Raw genomic sequence first — 19,624 nt, forward strand, 5'->3', positions numbered from 1 at the left:
AAGTATCACCTGAACCTGCGAGGTCAAGGCTGCGGTGAGCTGTGATTGAGCCACTGCACTCTTAACTTGAGTGACAGAGTGACAGCCTGTCTCAAAAAAAAAAAAAAAAAAAAAAACCTCCTGGGCTCAAGTGATCCTCCCACCTCAGCCTCCCAGGGGACCACCATGCTCAGCTTAAATACGTACTTTAAAATCAATTTCCACATATAAACATTTTACACATTTATAAACAGATAAATCAGACCTTGTGTCTAAAAGAAAGACCTGTATTTATATACCATAGGATTATACTGCAAGACTAAAAACAACCTAAATATCCAAAAGGAATAGTTTCATATCAAGTCTAAAATATAATATACAATCTTAAAATTATCATTATGAAAATCATTTGTATGATTTTAAGAACACAAAATAGAATTATTATACATGATGTAAAATAATGCATATTTTTATGCAGGTATATTCTATACCTGTATAAAAAGTATATATATGTGAGGCCAGGCATGGTGGCGCATGCCTGTAATCCCAGCACTTTGGGAGCCCAAGGTGGGCAGATCACTTGAGGTCAGGAGTTCAAGGTCAGCCTGGCCAACATGGCAAAACCCCATCTCTACTAAAAATACAAACAAATTAGCTAGGCATGGTGGCAGGTGCCTGTAATCCCAGCTATTCAGGAGGCTAAGGCAAGATAATCGCTTGAACCCAGGAGGCAGAGGTTGCAGTGAGCCAAGATCGCACCACTGCACTCCAGCCTGGGCATACAAAAAATAAATAAATAAAAACAAATATATATATACACACACACACACACACACACACATATATACACATATACACACACACACACGTGAACCAGGACTGAAAGGGAACAAGTTAAAATAGCAGAATATGTGACTAGACTTTTAAGTGAGTTTATCTCCTTTTTCAATTATCATTAATAAACTGCTTAAATATTTATGTGAGTTTCAAAGTAAACATTTACTACCAATTTATAGACTGTTAATTTCCTCAGTGTTGGAATGGTATATATAGGGCCATGGGCATCAGTGGAGCCAGCAGATATTTTAAACCAGAATTTAGAGTTGGTTTTCAAGTGTATGCACCTTCTCAAGTCTTGAATATTGAAGTTGGAATCAAACTCCCTTGAATGTAAGAAAGCTTGCATGTGGGGAAAACTATGCAGATCAAACATCTGCAGAATAAAGTTCTCTCTGATAGGAGAGTCCTTTCTAATGAATGAATTTAAAGATATACATCCAAGTGCATTTTGTGCTCCAGAGTATCTTAAATACTTACCTTCATCTGCCCTATTAATTTCATGTTCAGGAAGCCTGGAGCTGCTGGGTCTGGAAGGTGAACCCACAGATGGCTGCAATGAAGGAAGTTCATCAACATCTCTCAAATTAGCAAGCATATCTTGGAGTTTTGACCTATTGGGCCCTAGCCCAAAAAAGTGGGGGGAGGGGAAGATAAAAAAGAAAAAAGAGAATTATCCAACTGCCTCAAAATGGTATCATAAGCCTTATTTTCCATCCATCAATATTTACCTTTAAAAATATTCTACTAGATTAATAAGTATTTTCAAGTTTTCAAATTATTGTAAAAGTTTATTATTTCTTGAAAAGAATTATACTGTTTAAGCAAATGGGATAATATCACTATTCACATAAAAAAGAATGCTCATGTCCAGTTAGACCATGAAAAATAATTCTTTAACCACTGAATATTGCTCTAAATGCAGCCAGATACAGACTGTGAACCTACTGTGCACTGAATTAAACAATAACATCCCTGTTTGTTTACATTAAGTTGCATTAATTGCCTTACATCCTGAAGCTATGGTACCCGAGGTGAAGTCTCATGCCCTACTGAATACTTACCTGAACTTTGATTCTTCATTCTCCCACATCCCTGTTTTGACTGTTTTATATAGGATAGAGGCTGAAACAGATCTTCAGTAGTTTTTCCTGTTGTAAGTTTAATTAAGAATGGGAAAATCTTACCCAAAGTCTGTTACGGTTTTTTCCTATACCAGCAAAGAATATAACTATTTTTAAGCAATTTAAACTAATGCCTAGAAATGTATTTCAAGATGGTATGATTGGAGTACATGATTTGACAGGAAATATCTCTACTAGACCACATTGAAAAGACTCAAACTTTTCCAATGAGTACTAGCTCAATTAAAAAAAAACAACTTCATGGTGGTTTATAAGTCAATGCTTTATATCAATTCAAAGCATGGCTTCAGTTCTATTTTCATCCTAAGTCTTTACTTGTTCCCAGACTGCTATTTTTATCAAGATAACATGAACTGAAGACATTAAACAAAATGTGCTGAAATGTGTAGTCCCTCTCTCTTCAATGAAAGATGTTAAAATTTCTCCCTTACAGTGTCATTTTTCTTCACCATACTAAAACCATATGCTAGATGTCTGAACACACTGTAATCTCCCAATTTAAGAAATCCAATTGCTTCTATTAGTAGGAATATTGTTCCAGTCAAATGGTACAGTTTCAGTTAAGTGCTAAATTCCAACTACAGCAATGCCTTGGTATTTGACAAGAACTGAATAATCAATGGAAAAGTAGATGGATTGTGCGTAAGTCCTGGTTACCTTTCCAACTAAAAGATCTTTTATATTTCAAGACATTCATTTTTGTAGCATAATGACCTAAAGAAATATATCAACATTAAGTTAATCTGGAAATTATTTCTCACATATGATATCCAAATTTTCCTCAAAATTTCAGTTTAAGTGGTTTTTTGACATGACTCAAAAGCCATGATAAATCATCTCCCTATGCTTTTTAAGATTAAATTGTCTATCAGTAAGTATATTTGGCTAAAAGGTACGAAATGTGCTTATGTTTTAATATCAATCTTTCTCATTCTGATTTTAATCTATATTGAGATAGCATTAAACAACATCATCTCTCATTATGTAATGGCTGATACTATGTTTTAACATCAATAACAGACACTGACTTTTTATCAAATCAAGCTAAACACTTGTAAATTCTAAAATATTTTAAATAAAGGTTTAAATGCTTTTAAGTAATGTTTTAAGTTTAAAAGAATGTCCTAACAGGAATGATGGTCTTTAGCATCACTACAGAGAGAGAAAAAGAAAAAGCACATCTTTCCAGTGTTTCGCAACTTTAAATACATTTCTCGCTAAGTTAGATTTTAATCTCACTTTATACTACCTTAATATCTCAAATAATCAAATTCCTATTGCCACAAAAGGGAGGCCCATATTATCAGTGAGGGTAGAAACACAAGGAGGTAGTTTAGCCTTGTTCCCCTAAGATGATTTAAGACTGTTTTCAGGAATGGTTTGCAAGCTTTTGTATTTCCATTTTGCATTCTTAACTAGATTCATTGCTAAACAATTTGCATAATGAAATAATTAAACATATATGATTCACAGGGCTAGAAATTTCCTTCTGGCTTTTGTTTTTGATGTGGCACATATTTTATTAAAAAGGAAAAGAGGAAGGCCGGGCGCGGTAGCTCAAGCCTGTAATCCCAGCACTTTGGGAGGTCGAGGCGGGCGGATCACGAGGTCAGGAGATCGAGACCATCCTGGCTAACACGGTGAAACCCCGTCTCTACTAAAAAAAAATACAAAAAAAACTAGCCGGGCAAGGTGGCGGGCGCCTGTAATCCCAGCTACTCGGGAGGCTGAGGCAGGAGAATGGCGTAAACTCGGGAGGCGGAGCTTGCAGTGAGCTGAGATCCGGCCACTGCACTCCAGCCTGGGCGGCAGAGCGAGACTCCGTCTCAAAAAAAAAAAAAAAAAGGAAAAAAGGTAATTGGTAATAATGTTATAAATAAAACCGGTCAAAAATGTTTAAATAGAAAAGAAATATTTTTAGAAGTTACATATTTGACTCTGTGCCCTGTATAGCATATAGTGCTATGAGTAAATGAACTGCATGTTATGAACACATAGAACATTCAGGGGTAGAAATTAACTTTCTTTCTGTCACCAATGTCTAAAATTATAAGCAATAATTTTGGTGGATTGCCAGAGGTTCACACTAAATTAGTTATAAATTGTTACTAAAAAAAAAAAACCACTGTTAATACAAGCACAGGTACTTTTAAAAACCAAATTATCACTGTGTTTGAATACACAGCCCAATACTAATGAGGCTCTGGATTTATTATTGGGATACAGTATACATGATTCCATAAGTACATGTGGGTTGTTTTAAGTTCATAATTAAATAGCTAATCATTTAATTTCAACCCCTGAGAGCAGGTGAAAAGGAAAGAGGTCAGGAGCAGAAATGAAAAAGAGTAAGTAGTTTTAGGAAAACATTGAAAAAAAAAACTGGGGGATGTAAAGAGGCAAGATTTATGATTTACAGATACAATGTTTTCCACTTACTCTTCACCCCCTTTTTCCCCTTTCTCTCCTTTTTGTATTGTTCCTTGAGTTTGGTAATTACTCCCTGGTCCACATTCCAGGCTTCAGGCATGAGACATTGGTCTTCCTTTTCTAAACAGAGTGAAACAAATGAAACAGTCTTTTTCAATAAAATATTGAACACTCTGAGTCAATATGTCTGAATGACATAACAACCATTTTCTTTATAGTATCACTAACTTAAAAAAAGTCACTGTTTATTCATTATATATATAAGTCACACAAAAAAATATAATCACTAAGAATAAATGGTCAGTGTGATTTCCTAGAATAATAAGTTTCTCTTGAAAGACACACACACACACACACACACACACCTGGAAGATTTTAGTGATTTTTAGTAAATTAAGCCCAAACACTTTACAATCAAGAACTTCTTGGCCAGGCGCAGTGGCTCACACCTGTAATTCCAGCACTTTAGGAGGCCGATGCGGGTGGATCACATGAGGTCAGGAGTTCGAGACCAGCCTGACCAAATGGTGAAACAACATTTCTAGTAAAAAAATACAAAATTAGCCGGGCATGGGTACCTCATGCCTGTAATCCCAGCTACTTGGGAGGCTGAGGCAGGAGACTCTCCTGAACCCAGGAGGCGGAGGTTGCAATGAGCTGAGATTGTGCCACTGCACTCCCGCCTAGGCAACAAGAGCAAAACTCTGTCTCAAAAAACAAACAAACAAAAACAGAACTTCTCGTTTTCAGAATTCCACTAGGACTAACACAAAAAGACACTTTGTATTAATTTATGTGATGAGAGAAAATTATTATTTAGAGATTGTACAAAATAAACTCTAATGATCTTTTAAAGAATCTGATATTTTTGCCATGTGTTCATCAATAAGTGGTAATTGCCGGGCGCGGTGGTTCACACCTGTAATCCCAGTACTTTGGGAGGCCGAGGTGGGTGGATCACGAGGTCAGGAGATTGAGACCATCCTGGCTAACACAGTGAAACCCCGTCTCTACTAAAAACACAAAAAATTGGCCGGGTGAGGCGGCAGGCGCCTGTAGTCCCAGCTACTCAGGAGGCTGAGGCAGGAGAATGGCGTGAACCCGGGAGGCGGAGTTGCAGTGAGCCAAGATTGCACCACTGCACTCCAGCCTGGGCAACAGAGCGAGACTCCATCTCAAAAAAAAAAAAGTGATAATTTTTATTTTACAGGCTTAATACATAGCATTTGTTAAAAACGTATTAATCACCCTTCATTTAAAATTTACAATTTAAGTGATGTTAAGTTTATACATTCTTAAAACAGGAAACAGCTTCTAGTAGTAAAGAAAATCAATAATCAATTGTCGCTATTTCAAGAGAAGAAAATTTAAAGAATGTTATATATTTATATTTACTATAAAACAACATAAATACTATATAATGCTATGTAAATGTTAACTCAGAATGCTAGCTTGAACCAAGACTGATATCTCCAACTGCTCATTCTACATTTCCATTAGGAAGTCTAACAGATACCTCAAAGCAAACATATAAAACCAAACACCCAACCTCTCTCCCCATCCAATCTGTTCCATCCAAAGCGTTCCCCACCTTATTTGATGACAACTCTATATGTGCACTTGCTCAGAGCAATACCCATTCTTTCCCACACCACATTAAATATATCAGGAAAAACTATTTTCTCTACCTTCACAAATTTCAGAATCTGGCTTCTCAGCACATCTAATACTTCTCTGACCACTATGATCTCTTGCTAGGATTACTGCAATAATTGCTTCCCCTCCCCCAAGTCTATTATCAACACTGGTTTCCTTGTGTAGTCTATTCTCAACGTAGCAGCCAGTGATGGTTTAGAAAAAAATATCATGTCACCCTTCTTGCTCAAATCCCTCCCATGGCTCCCCATCTCACCACTGGTCTACATGGCCCAAGATGATCTGGTCATTTCTTACTACATTCTCCCTAGAATCACTCTGCTGTAGCTACTCTGGCTCCCTTAAATTTCTCAGGCATGCCAGGGATGCTGCTATCTTAGGGCATTTGTGCTGGCTTTCTTCTTCCTGAACACTTCTTCCCCAGACGGCCAATTCCCTCATCATGTCTTTTACTCAGTTGTTACCTTCTCAATGGGGCTTCCCATGGCCACTATATTTTATAGGTTTTTAACTTAAATATATATATATACACACACATATTTATTTATTTATTTTGGAGGCAGGATCTCATTCTATCAAACCAGCTGGGGTGCACTGTCACAATCTCAACTCACTGCAGACTTGACCTCCTGGGCTCAAGCAATCCTCCCACCTCTGCCCTGCAAGTAGCTGGGACAACAGGTGTGTACCACCATGCCCAGCTAATTTTTAAAAAAATTTTTGTAGAGATGAAGTCTCGCTACATTGCCCAGGCTGGTCTCAAACTCCTGGGCTCAAGCAGTCTTCCCACCTCAGTCTCCCAAAGTGCTGGGATTACAGGCATGAGCCACCGCACCCAGCTAACCACTCTATTTTGAATTGTAAACTGCCCTCTCTACCCTACACTGACCTGAGCTCTCCCTATCTCCCTTACTCTGTACTTTTTCTACTTTCCAAAGCATTTATCACCTTCTGACATACTATATCCTCTTAGTTGAATGTAAGCACCAGAAGAATAAGGATCTTTACCTAGAAAACCTGGCAAATAGAAAGCACTTGATCAGTATTTGTTGAATGAATGATCGGAGTAAACCAAAGTGAATCATAATAAACAGAAATCTGTTTTTAACAATTTGAGTTTCAATCCAGTTTAGACAACTGTTTCCTGGGCCTCTGAATATAATACTATTAAAAATCACTTTAAACAACATTTTTACACACTTAACTATAATCTATCAATAGGAGAAACATTCTTTATCTTCCCAGAAAGACGTAACAATTAAAAATGTTAATTTTCATCAATCAAGTCTTAATAATAAATTGAACTAGATGGCTTTTGGGTCCCCAGAATGTCTTCAGGTTTTTGAAGTTAAAATGTAGCCTTATAATCTTACTAGACTCATAAAAACAATAATAATCATGGAAGATGTACGGTAAAATCTTTCTGCTTGCGAGAATCTAGCCAGATTCTGAACCTAAGCATATTCCTCTTTTTTTTTTTGGTGGAGCGGGGAGGGAGTACAGTAGAAGAGAGATGGAGTGAACCCTTAAAATGGTTTAAATGTTCACTCAATTAGACAAGTTTTGCAATCTAGTCTTTGTTAATTTGTTAAAAGTGAACCCTTTGAATCTGAATTATAAAATTCTAAAACACACAAGTCAAACGACTGGTAAAGAAATCTCCAGTAAACTGAAAGATTCCATTTACTCATGCTCACTAACAGAACTATCCAGAAAACTCAGTTGTGAGAACAGTCACACATGTGACTCATATAGTAGGCTAAGTAAAATGTACACACATGTATCATATAATACACTGAGCTATGACTCATACATTAAAGTAAAGGAAGTTATACAAGGAACAGTGCAGCTGTCCTTGGGAAAAACCAACCTCCGGTACCCTTGCGATATGATTCACAATTAAAACAACCAAGTATATCTATGCAGATGTGTGATACCTCACAGAAAGACCTCAGTGCGGCATGGCAGATGCAGCTATGTTGGTGGACTTGCCTAAAATATGAGTAACTTGATACACAAGCTCAGCAGGGAATAAGACAGAATAGAGGCCTGTTTCACTTTAACTTCCCTTTGGTTTCCAGACCTGCTTTCTTGAAAGAAAAGCCAGTCACTAGATAGCCACTGTATTCTTCAATGACTAAATAAGTATCTTAGATAATTCTTCAATTATTTGCTACAAAAAAAGGAAAAGAAGTGCCATTGGTACCATGACAGAGTCCCTGAAGGTAATGGAAAATTTACACGGTTTAAGGAAAAGTAAAGGCATAAAAAAAATTTATTGTGTGTTATGGTTATAAAGTTACTATTGTCGATATTATCAATGCACAAGAAAACTTTTTTTTTTTTTTTTTGAGACAGAGTCTCGCTCTGTTGCCCAGGCTGGAGTGCAATGGTGCAATCTCGGCTCATTGAAACCTCTGCCTCCCAGGTTCAAGTGATTCTCTTGCCTTAGCCTCCCAAGTAGCTGGGATTTCAGGCACCCGCCACAATGCCCAACTAATTTTTGTATTTTTAGCAGAGACAGTGTTTCACCAGGTTGGCCAGGCTGGTCTCGAACTCCTGACCTTAGGTGATCCACCCGCCTTGGCCTCCCACAGCGCTGGGATTACAGGCGTGAGCCACTGCGCCCGGCCCAGAAAACTATTTTTTAATGATTCTGGGGCAAATGAACCTACCAATCATCCTAGAAAGTAATTTTCAACTGAATCCAAAGGGCAAGAAGAAGTCAGCTGGACTTAGAAATACAATCAGTTACTTGCTCTCATAAGAAGCTCCAATATAAAAGCAAAATAATACACTAAAAGTGACTATCCCTTTCCCGAAATGCTTGGGACTAGAAGTATTTCGGATTTCAAATTATTTTGGATTTTGGAATATTTGTATTATACTGGTTCAGCACCCCCCAATCCAAAAATCCAAAATCCAAAATGCTCCAATGCATATTTTCTTTAAGTATCATGTCAGTGCTCAACAAGTTTCAGAATTTAGAGCATTTCGGATTTCAAATTTCACATCAGCGATAGACAACCTTACTTAAGTAACTTACTTAACACCTCAACAAAAAGAGTCATTAAAAGATTCAACAAATGGGCCAGGCCTGGTGGCTCATGCTTGTAATCCCTCAGCTTTGGGAGGCCGAGGCGGGCGGATCATTCCCGGGAGTTCGAGACCAGCCTGACCAACAAGGTGAAACACCGTCTCCACTAAAATACAAAAAATACTCAGGCGTGGTGGAAGGCACCTGTAATCCCAGCTACTCCGGAGGCTGAGGTAGGGGAACTGCTTGAACCCAGGAGGCGGAGATTGCAGTGAGCCAAGATCGTGCCACTACACTCCAGCCTAGGTGACAGAGTGAGAACTCCGTCAAAAAAAAAAAAAAAAAAAAGAGATTCAACAAATGCCCTTATTATAATGGTTTGTGATAACTAAGCAGGGGGTGGAGGAGGGGGAGATTGAAGTCTACCCTGAATGCAAGGCAGAAAAATTAGCAACATAACAAAATATCTCTTCTAGACCTTGTGCTACTGGGATTGTTCAATATTTACAGAGGAAGAACATCTCCTTGAGGCAAGCACAAATCAATTTTATTGTATAATGTCTCAGATGGAAAAAAAGGTTACAAAAAAATCTATTTTAGTTTGTTAAAAACATTAGGAAACCTTTTCCTTGAACTTACCTAACAGTTTTCTTATCAGTCACTACATATAATAACCAAGCAATTGTGAAGGAGGAAAAATTTCAACAAAATTTTTAAATGAATGAGAGAAGGAAAAGATATCTTACTTTTTTTCATTTTGGCTTTAGAATTCTTTCATTTTTCCTTCAGAGAAGAAACATACCAAAAAAACAGGGATTTAATTAGTATTTCTAATGTGTATAACTAAAAATGTAAAAAAAAAGAAGTTCTTCATTTTAAGCAAAACACACTAAGTAACAGTTGGACAGAAGTAATACCTATGTTCCAGTCTTATAGCCTGTGTTCTAGTTCTTAAAGGTATATGAGAATCTGTATTTATCCCAAGTAAATTAACATAGAAACAGAAAACCAAATACTCACTTACAATTCGGAGCTGAACAGTAGGTACTTATGGACATAAAGACAGCAACAAAGACACTGGGGACTACTAGACGCGGGAGGCAGGAAGGGTAGTAAAGGCTGAAAAACCAACTGGTAAGTAAGAGTACTATGCTCAGTACATGGGTGACGATATCATTCATATCCTAAACTGCATCATCACACAATACAACCAAGTAACAAACCTGCAAATGTACTCCCAAAACTAAAATAAAAGTTGAAAAAGAAAAAAACAAACAAACAACCAAAAAAAATACTATTCATAAACAGGGTAATCTGTATAATTTGGGACTTAAATCTTTTTTATTGAGGAGACCACTCAATATTGAAAAGATAACAATCGGCTGCAAATTATGTACATATATGGGAAACTGAAATCAAATCTTCAGTTATTCATGCAACATGAAGAAATGATTTTAAAATTCATACGGAGAATTCAAGTTCAAACATCATGAAAGGTTGGACCCAAACCAACAGATCCCTATCCTCTTCTGGGAAGAACATAATATAAAACTTAACTTTAAAAAAGTAAATACAAGGCTGGGAGCAGTGGCTCATGCTTGTAATTCCAGCACCTTGGAAGGCTGAGGCGGGCAGATCACCTGATGTCAGGAATTTCAAGACCAGCCTGGCCAACACGGTGAAACCTGCTTCTACTAAAAATACAAAAATTAGCCGGGCGTGGTGGCGCACACCTGTAGTCCCAGCTACTCAGGAGGCTGAGGCATGAGAATTGCTTGAACCCAGGAGGTTGCAGTGAGTTGGGATCATGCCACTGCACTCCAGCCTGGGTGACAGAGTGAGACTTGGTATCAGAGAAAAAAAAAAAAAAAAAAAGTAAACACACTGCTGAGCTTAGAAAGAAAAACAATGAAAAATGTCAGGTGCCAGTAATAAAGCATAAACATAGCCAGACCCTGCTGCTGCAACTCAGTGGGATATCTGTCCTGGCTATAAGCCTTAATGCCTGTATAAAAAGTCAATGTACAACTCTAAGTAAGATTTCTTTACATATGCTACAGACAATTAAAAATATAATTTCAATATAGCACTGCTTTGAATAGCAAAAAAACTAAAAGTACTTTTAATGATCTATGCACAAAATTTTTACAGGAAAAATTAAACAACTTTTTTTTTTGAGACAGAGTCTCGTTCTCGCGCCCAGGCTGGAGTGCAGTGGTGTGCAACTTCCACTCACTGCAACCTCCACCTCCCAGGTTCAAGCTGAGGTCCTGCCTCAGCTTCCCGAGTAGCTGGGACTACAGGCGTGTGCCACAACGCTCGGCTAATTTTTTTGTATTTTTAGTAGAAACGGGTTTAACCGTGTTAGCCAGGATGGTCTCGATCTCCTGACCTCGTGATCTGCCCGCCTTGGCCTCCCAAAGTGCTGGGATTACAGGCGTGAGCCACTGCACCTGGCCAACAACTTTTTTAAGGTCATAAAAATGTATAAATATCCTATGGTGAAGAACAGTAAAAAAGAAAAGAAAAAATATCTATTTAATATAGCTGTTTAAATAAAAGTAGATGAAAAGTTCATAATGTGGTATATCTACATCTAAATAATAAATTCTATAAAACAATTTTATATCATGTTTGGAGCTACTTTTATCTTTATGGATGAAATATTAACTTAAAGGAACATCTATTTCAAATAAAAAAACATGGGTTCATCTTTTAAGAAAACTTAGTGGAAGTTTTCATATAAAGATAAATAAAAAATAATATCAAAACGATACATTACATTCTCCTAACAAATAAATACTTGCCCAAATATTAAGCCATTAAGGTCTTTTCAATCTAGCAAATGTTCTTAAATTTCAGTGGGTAAAAAGCAACACAAACCATAAATCTTATCCTAAATATCTTCATGAAAATCTAAATATAAACTTAAGAGTATTTGAATATTTGCAGATCACAAGGTCAGGAGTCTGGGACCAGCCTGGCAAACACAGTGAAATCCCGTCTCTAATAAAATTACAAAAAATTAGCTGGGGGTGGTGGCGGGCACCTGTAATCCCAGATGCTTGGGAGGCTGAGGTAGGAGAATTGCTTGAACCCTGGAAGCGGAGGTTGCAGTGAGCTGAGATCGCACCACTGCACTCCAGCAAGGCAACAGTGTGAGACTCTGTCTCAAAACAAACCAACCAACCGATCAACCAGAAAACATTTGGCTGGGCACAGTGGCTCAACCTGTAATTCTAGCACTTTGGGAGGCTGAGGTAGGAAGATCACTTGAGCCCAGGAGTTAGAGACTAGCCTGGCAATATAGTGAAACCCATCTCTATTTTTTTATTAATAAATAAGTAAATAAATAAAAGCAATATTCATCAATAGTATCATTTAGTGTAATTTTCCGTTTTAGTTAAAATTCTCAAATATGGGCAAAAATACGTCATTCATTCATTCATTCATTCATTCATTCATTCAGAGATGGGGTCTCACTATATCTCCCAGGCTCATCTGGAACTCCTGGGTTCAAGTTATCCTCCCGCTTCAGACTCTGGAGTCGCTGAGATTACAAGTATGAGCCATTGCGCCCAGCCTTATTTAAATTTAACATAAGTTGGAAAACTTTAATGTCAAAATTCCAACTCTCGGCCGGGCACAGTGGCTCACGCCTGTAATCCCAGTACTTTGGGAGGCTGAGGCAGGCAGATCACCCGAGTTCAGGAGTTCAAGATCATCCTGGCCAAGGAGGCGAAGCCCAGTCTCTACTAAAAGTACAAAAATTAGCTGGGCTTGGTGGTGCACACCTGTAGTACCAGCTACTCGGGAGGCTGAGACAGGAGAATGGTGTGAATCGGGGAGATGGAGCTTGCAGCGAGCCGAGATTGCGCCACTATACTCCAAACTGGGCAACAGAGCAAGACTCTGTCTCAAAAAAACAAAAAAATCCAACTATTTTCTCATTAATACTTTAGCATGTCTTAGCTAAGTCTTCTATACAATCACATCTCTACGCCATTAATTTGTATTGAAATAAATATAATTTGACATTTAACAAATCAATACATTCTAAAATCTCATTGTGAGGTGTCAGAAAATTGCAAACAACTTTTTGCAGATTCAAAACCAAAGACTCTTGTAAACTATTTGAAAACAGGGAAATGGAAATAAGGTAACCTTCTGTATGTTTGCCTCTCACCTTTCCCCTATGCCAAAGCACAATCCTGAAAAAGTAAATTACAATACCAAATTATAGCATGTAATCCTATTTCCTCTGTATAAGGACTCTAACTTCTCAGTGGCAGAAAAACTTAAGAAAAATTTTTCAGCCAAGCATTAAAGAATGCTAAATAATGTTTAATTTCAAAATGTGTTAAATACAAATTAATTGTTTTTCACAAGGTTTAGTAAATTCTTGCTGTCATGAACTGTCATGAACTGTGAAAGATTACTATGTTAGTCATATTTACCTTGTGGATATGTGAATACTATAGAAGTTACCTACCTATAAATGCAAAATATGCTTCACACTTTAAAAACAGAGAAAGCAGGCTGGGCGCAGTGGCTCACGCCTGTAATCCCAGCACTTTGGGAGGCCAAGGCAGGTGGATCATGAGGTCAGGAGATCGAGACCATCCTGGCTAATACAGTGAAACCCCGTCTCTACTAAAAATACAAAAAATTAGCTGGGCATGGTGTCAGGCACCTGTAGTCCCAGCTACTGGGGAGGTTGAGGCAGAAGAATGGTGTGAACCCAGGAGGTGGAGTTTACAGTGAGCCGAGACCGTGCCACTGCACTCCAGCCTGGGAGACAGCGAGACTCCATCTCAAAAATAAATAGATAAACAAACAAACAGAGAAACCGGCTGGGTGCTGTGGCTCACGCCTGTAATCCCAGCACTTTGGGAGGCTGAGGTGGGTGGATCACCGGAGGTCAGGAGTTCGAGACCAGCCTGGCCAAAATGGCGAAACCCCATCTCTACTAAAAATACAAAAATTTGCCAGGCATGGTGGCAGGTGCCCGTAATCCCAGCTACTAGGGAGGCTGAAGCCACACCGGGAGGCAGAGGTTGCAGTGAGCCGAGATAGTGCCATTGTACTCCAGCCTAGGCAACAAAAGCAGAACTCCATCTCTAAAAGAAATAAATAAATAAAAACAGAGAAACCAATTATCCATTCCTTTTCCTCAAAGAAGCAAAAAATTTCCTAGTCCTCCCTTAACAGGTCTTAATGTAATCTAATTTGTAGATTTGTCAATTAAAGAGCAGGAGACCAACAGTTAATGTGCCAGAATAGCCAAACAGAAAGAAAGGTTTTGTCACTTACTTTTTCCCAATATATTTAGTTTTTTTGAAAACTAGTTTCCTAAACCCTTCATAAGAAAAATGTGTGCTCTTGTTTTAAGTGAAATGTATACGACACATAATAAAAATATAACTTCAAAATCGAAGATGAAATATCCTTAAAATTTCGCTTTAGGGTTGAAAGAAAATCTTGAAAGTAGGAAGTTATATTAGGTAATCAGCAGAACTATACGGTGTAGCAGACAAAAATTACAAGTGTGAAAATAACTTTATCCTTTTTTTATGAGACAGGGTCTTACTCCGTCACTCAGGCTGGCGTGGTTTGATCACGGCTCACTTCAACCTCCCCAGGCTCAAATGATCCTCGCACCTTGGCATCCCAAGCAGCTGGGACTACAGGCACACGCCACCATGCCCAGTTAATTTTTGTATTTTTTTGTAGAGATAGGGTTTTGCCATGTTGCCCAGCCTGGTCTCGAACGTCTTGACTCAAGCAATCCTCCCACCTCGGCCTCCCAAAGTCCTGGGATCACAGGTCTGAGCCACCCAGCCAACTTTATCAATTTTTTTAAAGAATAAAACATTCAAAGTTTAAAGTTCAACATAGTTAAGTTGGCCCCAAAGAAAAGCTCCAACGAGGCTGAGAGTGGTGGCTCACATCTATAATTCCAGCATTTTGGGAGACCAAGGTAGGAGGATCACTTAAACCCATTTTGAGACCAGCCTGGGTGACATGGCAAGACCTTGTCTCTACTAAAAACCAAAAACAGTTGCCAGGCGTAATGGTGCACGCCTGTGATCACTTGAGCCCAGGAGGTTGAAGCTGTAGTTTGTTGTTTTCAAGCCACTACGCTCCAGTCTGGGTATCAGAGTGACACTTTATCCCAAAAAAAAGAAAAGCTCCAAGGAAAATAAGTACACAGAGTGTAAACTAATTAAATAATGAAATTCTTCAATCTCAAGAGAAAATTTCTTTCATTTTCAATCTGTCTCTGTCTCTCTCTCTCACACACAAATATACATACATCTGATGAAATTAATCACTTCTGTTTTGAAGGATTTATCACAATCCTACCTTAAGTCGATTCAATTACTTTCTTCAGAAAGTGTGCCATTGGGCCAGGCACAGTGGCTCATGCCTGCAAACCTAGCACTCTGGGAGGTCGAGGCAGGCGAATCACCCGAGGTCAGGAGTTCAAGACCAGCCTGGCCAACATAACAAAACCCTGTCTCTACTAAAAATACAAAAATTAGCTGGGCACGGTCGTGGGCACCCGTAATCCCAACTACCTGGGATGCTGAGGTAGAAGAACAGATTGAACCTGGGAGGCGGAGGCTGCAGTGAGCCGAGATCGCCCCACTGTACTTTAGCCTGGGTAACAGAGCTAGACTCCACCTCAAAAAAAAAAGTGTACCTTTGTTCTGTTAAATAACTTGATAGCGATAATGTCTCCATACTAGAATGACCTATGCTGTGGAAGTTTCCCCAAAATACTTGTTTTAACTCTTATTAGATGTTTAAAATATTCGATTTTTTAGAACATTTTGAGAATAAAAATTCTATGCCTTGTACAAACTGTCAAATCTTAAACTGCAATGACTGACTGACTACAATTTTTCAACTTATACTTCTTTTTGCATGTAAGATGTCAGAAATGAGATCTCCAAAAATCCTCTAAAGTCTCATAATCAATTTCCACAAAAATCTAGATTTGCAAGTTCTACTGTCTAAACAGAAAACAGAATATTCTATTTAGTAATTCAAATTATTTTTATACTGTATTGTTGTTGTTTTTTTTTCTTTTTAAATGAGGTAGTTATACAATGTTCTTTAAACATACACACACAAACACCCTGGATAAAGGGTGCTAGTAGTAACAAGTTCACAGAATGTTCAATATTTCAACATTATAGTTAAGATGTTGCCCTCCTGGTAAAATATAAATTTCTTTTATTTACTTAACATCTCTGGTTGGATCCAGTATGCTTCCTTACCCCAGTCTGTTCCATCGCCTGCACTTCTAGATTCATTGTCTCCTTCCTCTGATGTAACCAAGAAGTCAAACTCCTTTAGAGCTTCTTTTGTATCTCGATCTTCACTGCTGTCAGACAATGCTTTTTTCCTAACAATCTGATGAAAAAACATGCTAAATTAAATAAGAGATAGTTTCCCTTCACCACTGAATAAGAAAATTCAATTATTTTCTTCAGAAAGTGTACCTTTGTTGTGTTAAATAACTGTACGATCTAACTCAGTGAAAATCACATAGTTTTAAAAAAGATGTACATTATAAATTTTAAAGCAGTAATTTAGACTTTGTTCAACGGTATTACGGCTTGTTTTAAGTAAACCAATGGAACCACATACTGAAATATAAGACATGTATTGAAACAGCAGCTAGTTGATTTACAAGGTACTTTGTTAGGTTCCCATAATTATTTCTACTGTCCCAACCTTGCATCAGTTTTCTCTAGTGGCTCTCCGTGTATTTAATTTTTTCCCTAAAATGTTGATTTTTCAGAGTGCATCTAACTTAGATTTAATACCAAATTGGTAAAGGCTGCTATGTTTCATTTTTCTATATTTAGAAATAACTCTGGAATCATAAATCCAGTTGAAGGGCTAAAACTTAAGCTTAATATATGCAAAGACAATTTTTGATCTACACGCCTACGCTCTTTATGAATTATCTCCTTCTCAATCACCTTTACCAACATGGGCATAAATAAATTAGGATGCTAGGTTTGCATTTTCTTTGAATAAAATTTCAATATCTCAGTTTCTCTCGACTTCAGCTTCTTCACTTCATGCGAAACAGAAATAGCATGATATGATCAAATGTTATCACTGGACTATTATGAGTGGCTTAAAAATATAAAAGTTTTACAGACAAACCAACAGGATAGACTAGAGAGTTCAGAAGTAGACCCCAAGACATGACAAACACGTAACTTGTATGGCCCTGTTTCCATGCTGATAATTGGTATCATTCATCAATCACAGCATTCGTCATCAAAGACAAGATACAGCCTCAGAAATCCTTCTCAGCACAGCACTCCAAGAAACCACTACCAACAGAACAAAGGTGGCATCATAGATAAAACCTATCTGGCCTTAACTGTCCTGGTACATATAAAAACTGGATAGAAGAAATCAAAGGAGTATTTAATGACGCTAGAATAATTTGTTTAACTATTTGGGATATTTTCCTAAAATCAAGAAATACTTCTATGCTTACAGCACCTCCCACTCTTAACATCTAGCAAATCTATTAGACAAACAAAAAAAGCAAGATCAGTGTGGCAGACTGGGACAGAAAACCCATGCTGAATGTGTATTCTTTTATAAATACAAACCATATTCTAATATTCTGTTCTAATTTTCCCTAGGTAGCCAGTCTAAGGTAGAAAGGTGTATCTGGGCTGAGCACGGTGGTTCATGCCTATAATACCAGCACTTTGGGAGGCCGAGACAGGTGGATCACAAGGTCAGGAAGTCGAGATCATCCTGGCTAACACAGTGAAAACTCCGTCTCTACTAAAAATACAAAAGAAAAAAATTAGCCGGGCGCGGTGGCGGGCGCCTGCAGTCCCAGCTACTTGGGAGGCTGAGGCAGGAGAATGGCGTGAACCCAAGAGGCGGAGCTTGCAGTGAGCCGAGACTGCACCACTGCGCTCCAGCCTGGTGACAGTGTAAGACTCCATCACAAAAAAAGAAAAAGAAAAAGAAAGGTGTATCTGAAGAGTTATGCCAACAGGACACCCCAATTCTCAGAGTTCTACATATAAATATATTGCCTAATCTATCTTCTTTTACCCTAGAGGCTTAATGTCTCCCTCTTCTAGACTCTGATGAGTTGCCAGCTGTAATTCAGAGGGACCATCACCAACATCTTACAGACAGAGTCCTTGTTCTCACTGCCTGACAGAAAGACCAGGGAAAATCCATAAGAAGTATGTGGAACTTCAAATTGCAAGTCTGAATGTATTTTCAACATTAAATATGGTATTAAGTAACAAAAGCAACTCTTGGGGAAGAAAACCTGTTACTAGTCTCATCGCCTCAGTATAACCTTACGAAGAATAAAGATAAATGACATATTTATTACTGTCATTGCAGATTACTATTTACTAAGTACCCTACTTTAAATAAATAAACCAAAAGTCCTCTGCTTTTAATGTTTAGGTATAGAAGAAAAATGAATTGTGTTTACCACTGGAGAACAGGATTAGAATAGGAAGCGGTACAGTTTGTAATAATAAGCATATATTACTTTTCTTCCTGACATAGAAGGTTCCACTCCACTTCTACCTTCAATCAGCTTATAAACCAATTTAAGAAATTAAGAGAAAACCAAAGACGTTATGGGTTGCATAGGATGCCTAAGCAGATTAGAAAAATGAATAAACTGTCACTTCAAAAACCATTAGGAGGGCCATGACACAAAGGGACATGGGATTCTTTATACTGTGGCTAAAAAAAAGAGTTAACAGCTCTTAGTTCCATTCTTTTTCCTCCTAAAGTTCCTGAATGTGGAGACTAAATGTTGCTGCAGAAGTTAGCCTTCACACAGTTTGAAATTCATCACTTTTTACATGCATGTATAATCTCAAGGTTGTTATTACACTTAACTGGTGATGATGAGAATGCTAACAATAATGACAGCAAAGAAAAATAAGGGCCAAGTGCAGTGACTCACACCTGTAATCCCTGCACTTTGGGAGGCCGACAAGGGTCGGCCTCATATGAGAAAGAAGAGCCTCATATCCTCTTCTTTCTCTTTGCCATCTTTGTAGTTTGTTCTTCAGGTTACATGTGGGATTATTTTCCACCTCTGCATCTTCTTCTTTTTCTTCATTATCTGCCTCTTCACCTTCTTTTACATTTCTTTCTTTCGTGCATTCATTCTTTTTTTTGAGACGGAACTTTGCTCTTTTCACCCAGGCTGGAGTGCAGTGGCACAATTTCGGCTCACTGCAACCTCTGCCTCCGTGATTCTCCTGCCTCAGGCTCCTGAGTAGCTGGGATTATAGGTGTATGTCACCATGCCCCACTAACTTTTTGTATTTTTAGTAGAGATGGGCTTCATCATGTTGGCCAGGATGGTCTTGAACTCCTGACCTTGTGATCCGCCCGTCTCGGTCTCCCAAAGTGCTGGGATTACAGGCGTGAGCCCCCGCGCCCAGCCAAAACTAAAAAAATTTTTTAGTGCAGTGGTATGATCATGGTTCACTGCAACATCAAATTC

The 19,624-nt window shown here is 38.2% G+C and overlaps 1 protein-coding gene across 5 annotated transcripts in view; it reads right to left on the reverse strand.

Moving 5' to 3' along the window:
- STRN (striatin) overlaps window positions 1-19,624 on the reverse strand; it is a 131,045-nt gene that overhangs the window by 43,474 nt on the left and 67,947 nt on the right. For 4 of the 5 annotated variants that reach the window (XR_002732433.3, XM_023216354.3, XM_023216353.3 and 1 more), the window contains exons 7-10: window positions 16,371-16,506; window positions 4,401-4,511; window positions 1,881-1,967; window positions 1,297-1,440 (exon numbers count right to left, since the gene is read on the reverse strand). Coding sequence is in view for 4 of the 5 variants with exons in the window: in XM_023216354.3 (XP_023072122.2) it covers window positions 1,297-1,440; window positions 1,881-1,967; window positions 4,401-4,511; window positions 16,371-16,506 (478 nt within the window). In the remaining variant the exon portion in view is untranslated. The remainder of the gene's footprint in view (window positions 1-1,296; window positions 1,441-1,880; window positions 1,968-4,400; window positions 4,512-16,370; window positions 16,507-19,624) is intronic. The other variant, XM_023216351.3, reaches the window with a different exon arrangement.

This window comes from Piliocolobus tephrosceles, chromosome 15 (assembly GCF_002776525.5).
Source record: "Piliocolobus tephrosceles isolate RC106 chromosome 15, ASM277652v3, whole genome shotgun sequence".
Taxonomy (NCBI): Eukaryota; Metazoa; Chordata; class Mammalia; order Primates; family Cercopithecidae; genus Piliocolobus; species Piliocolobus tephrosceles.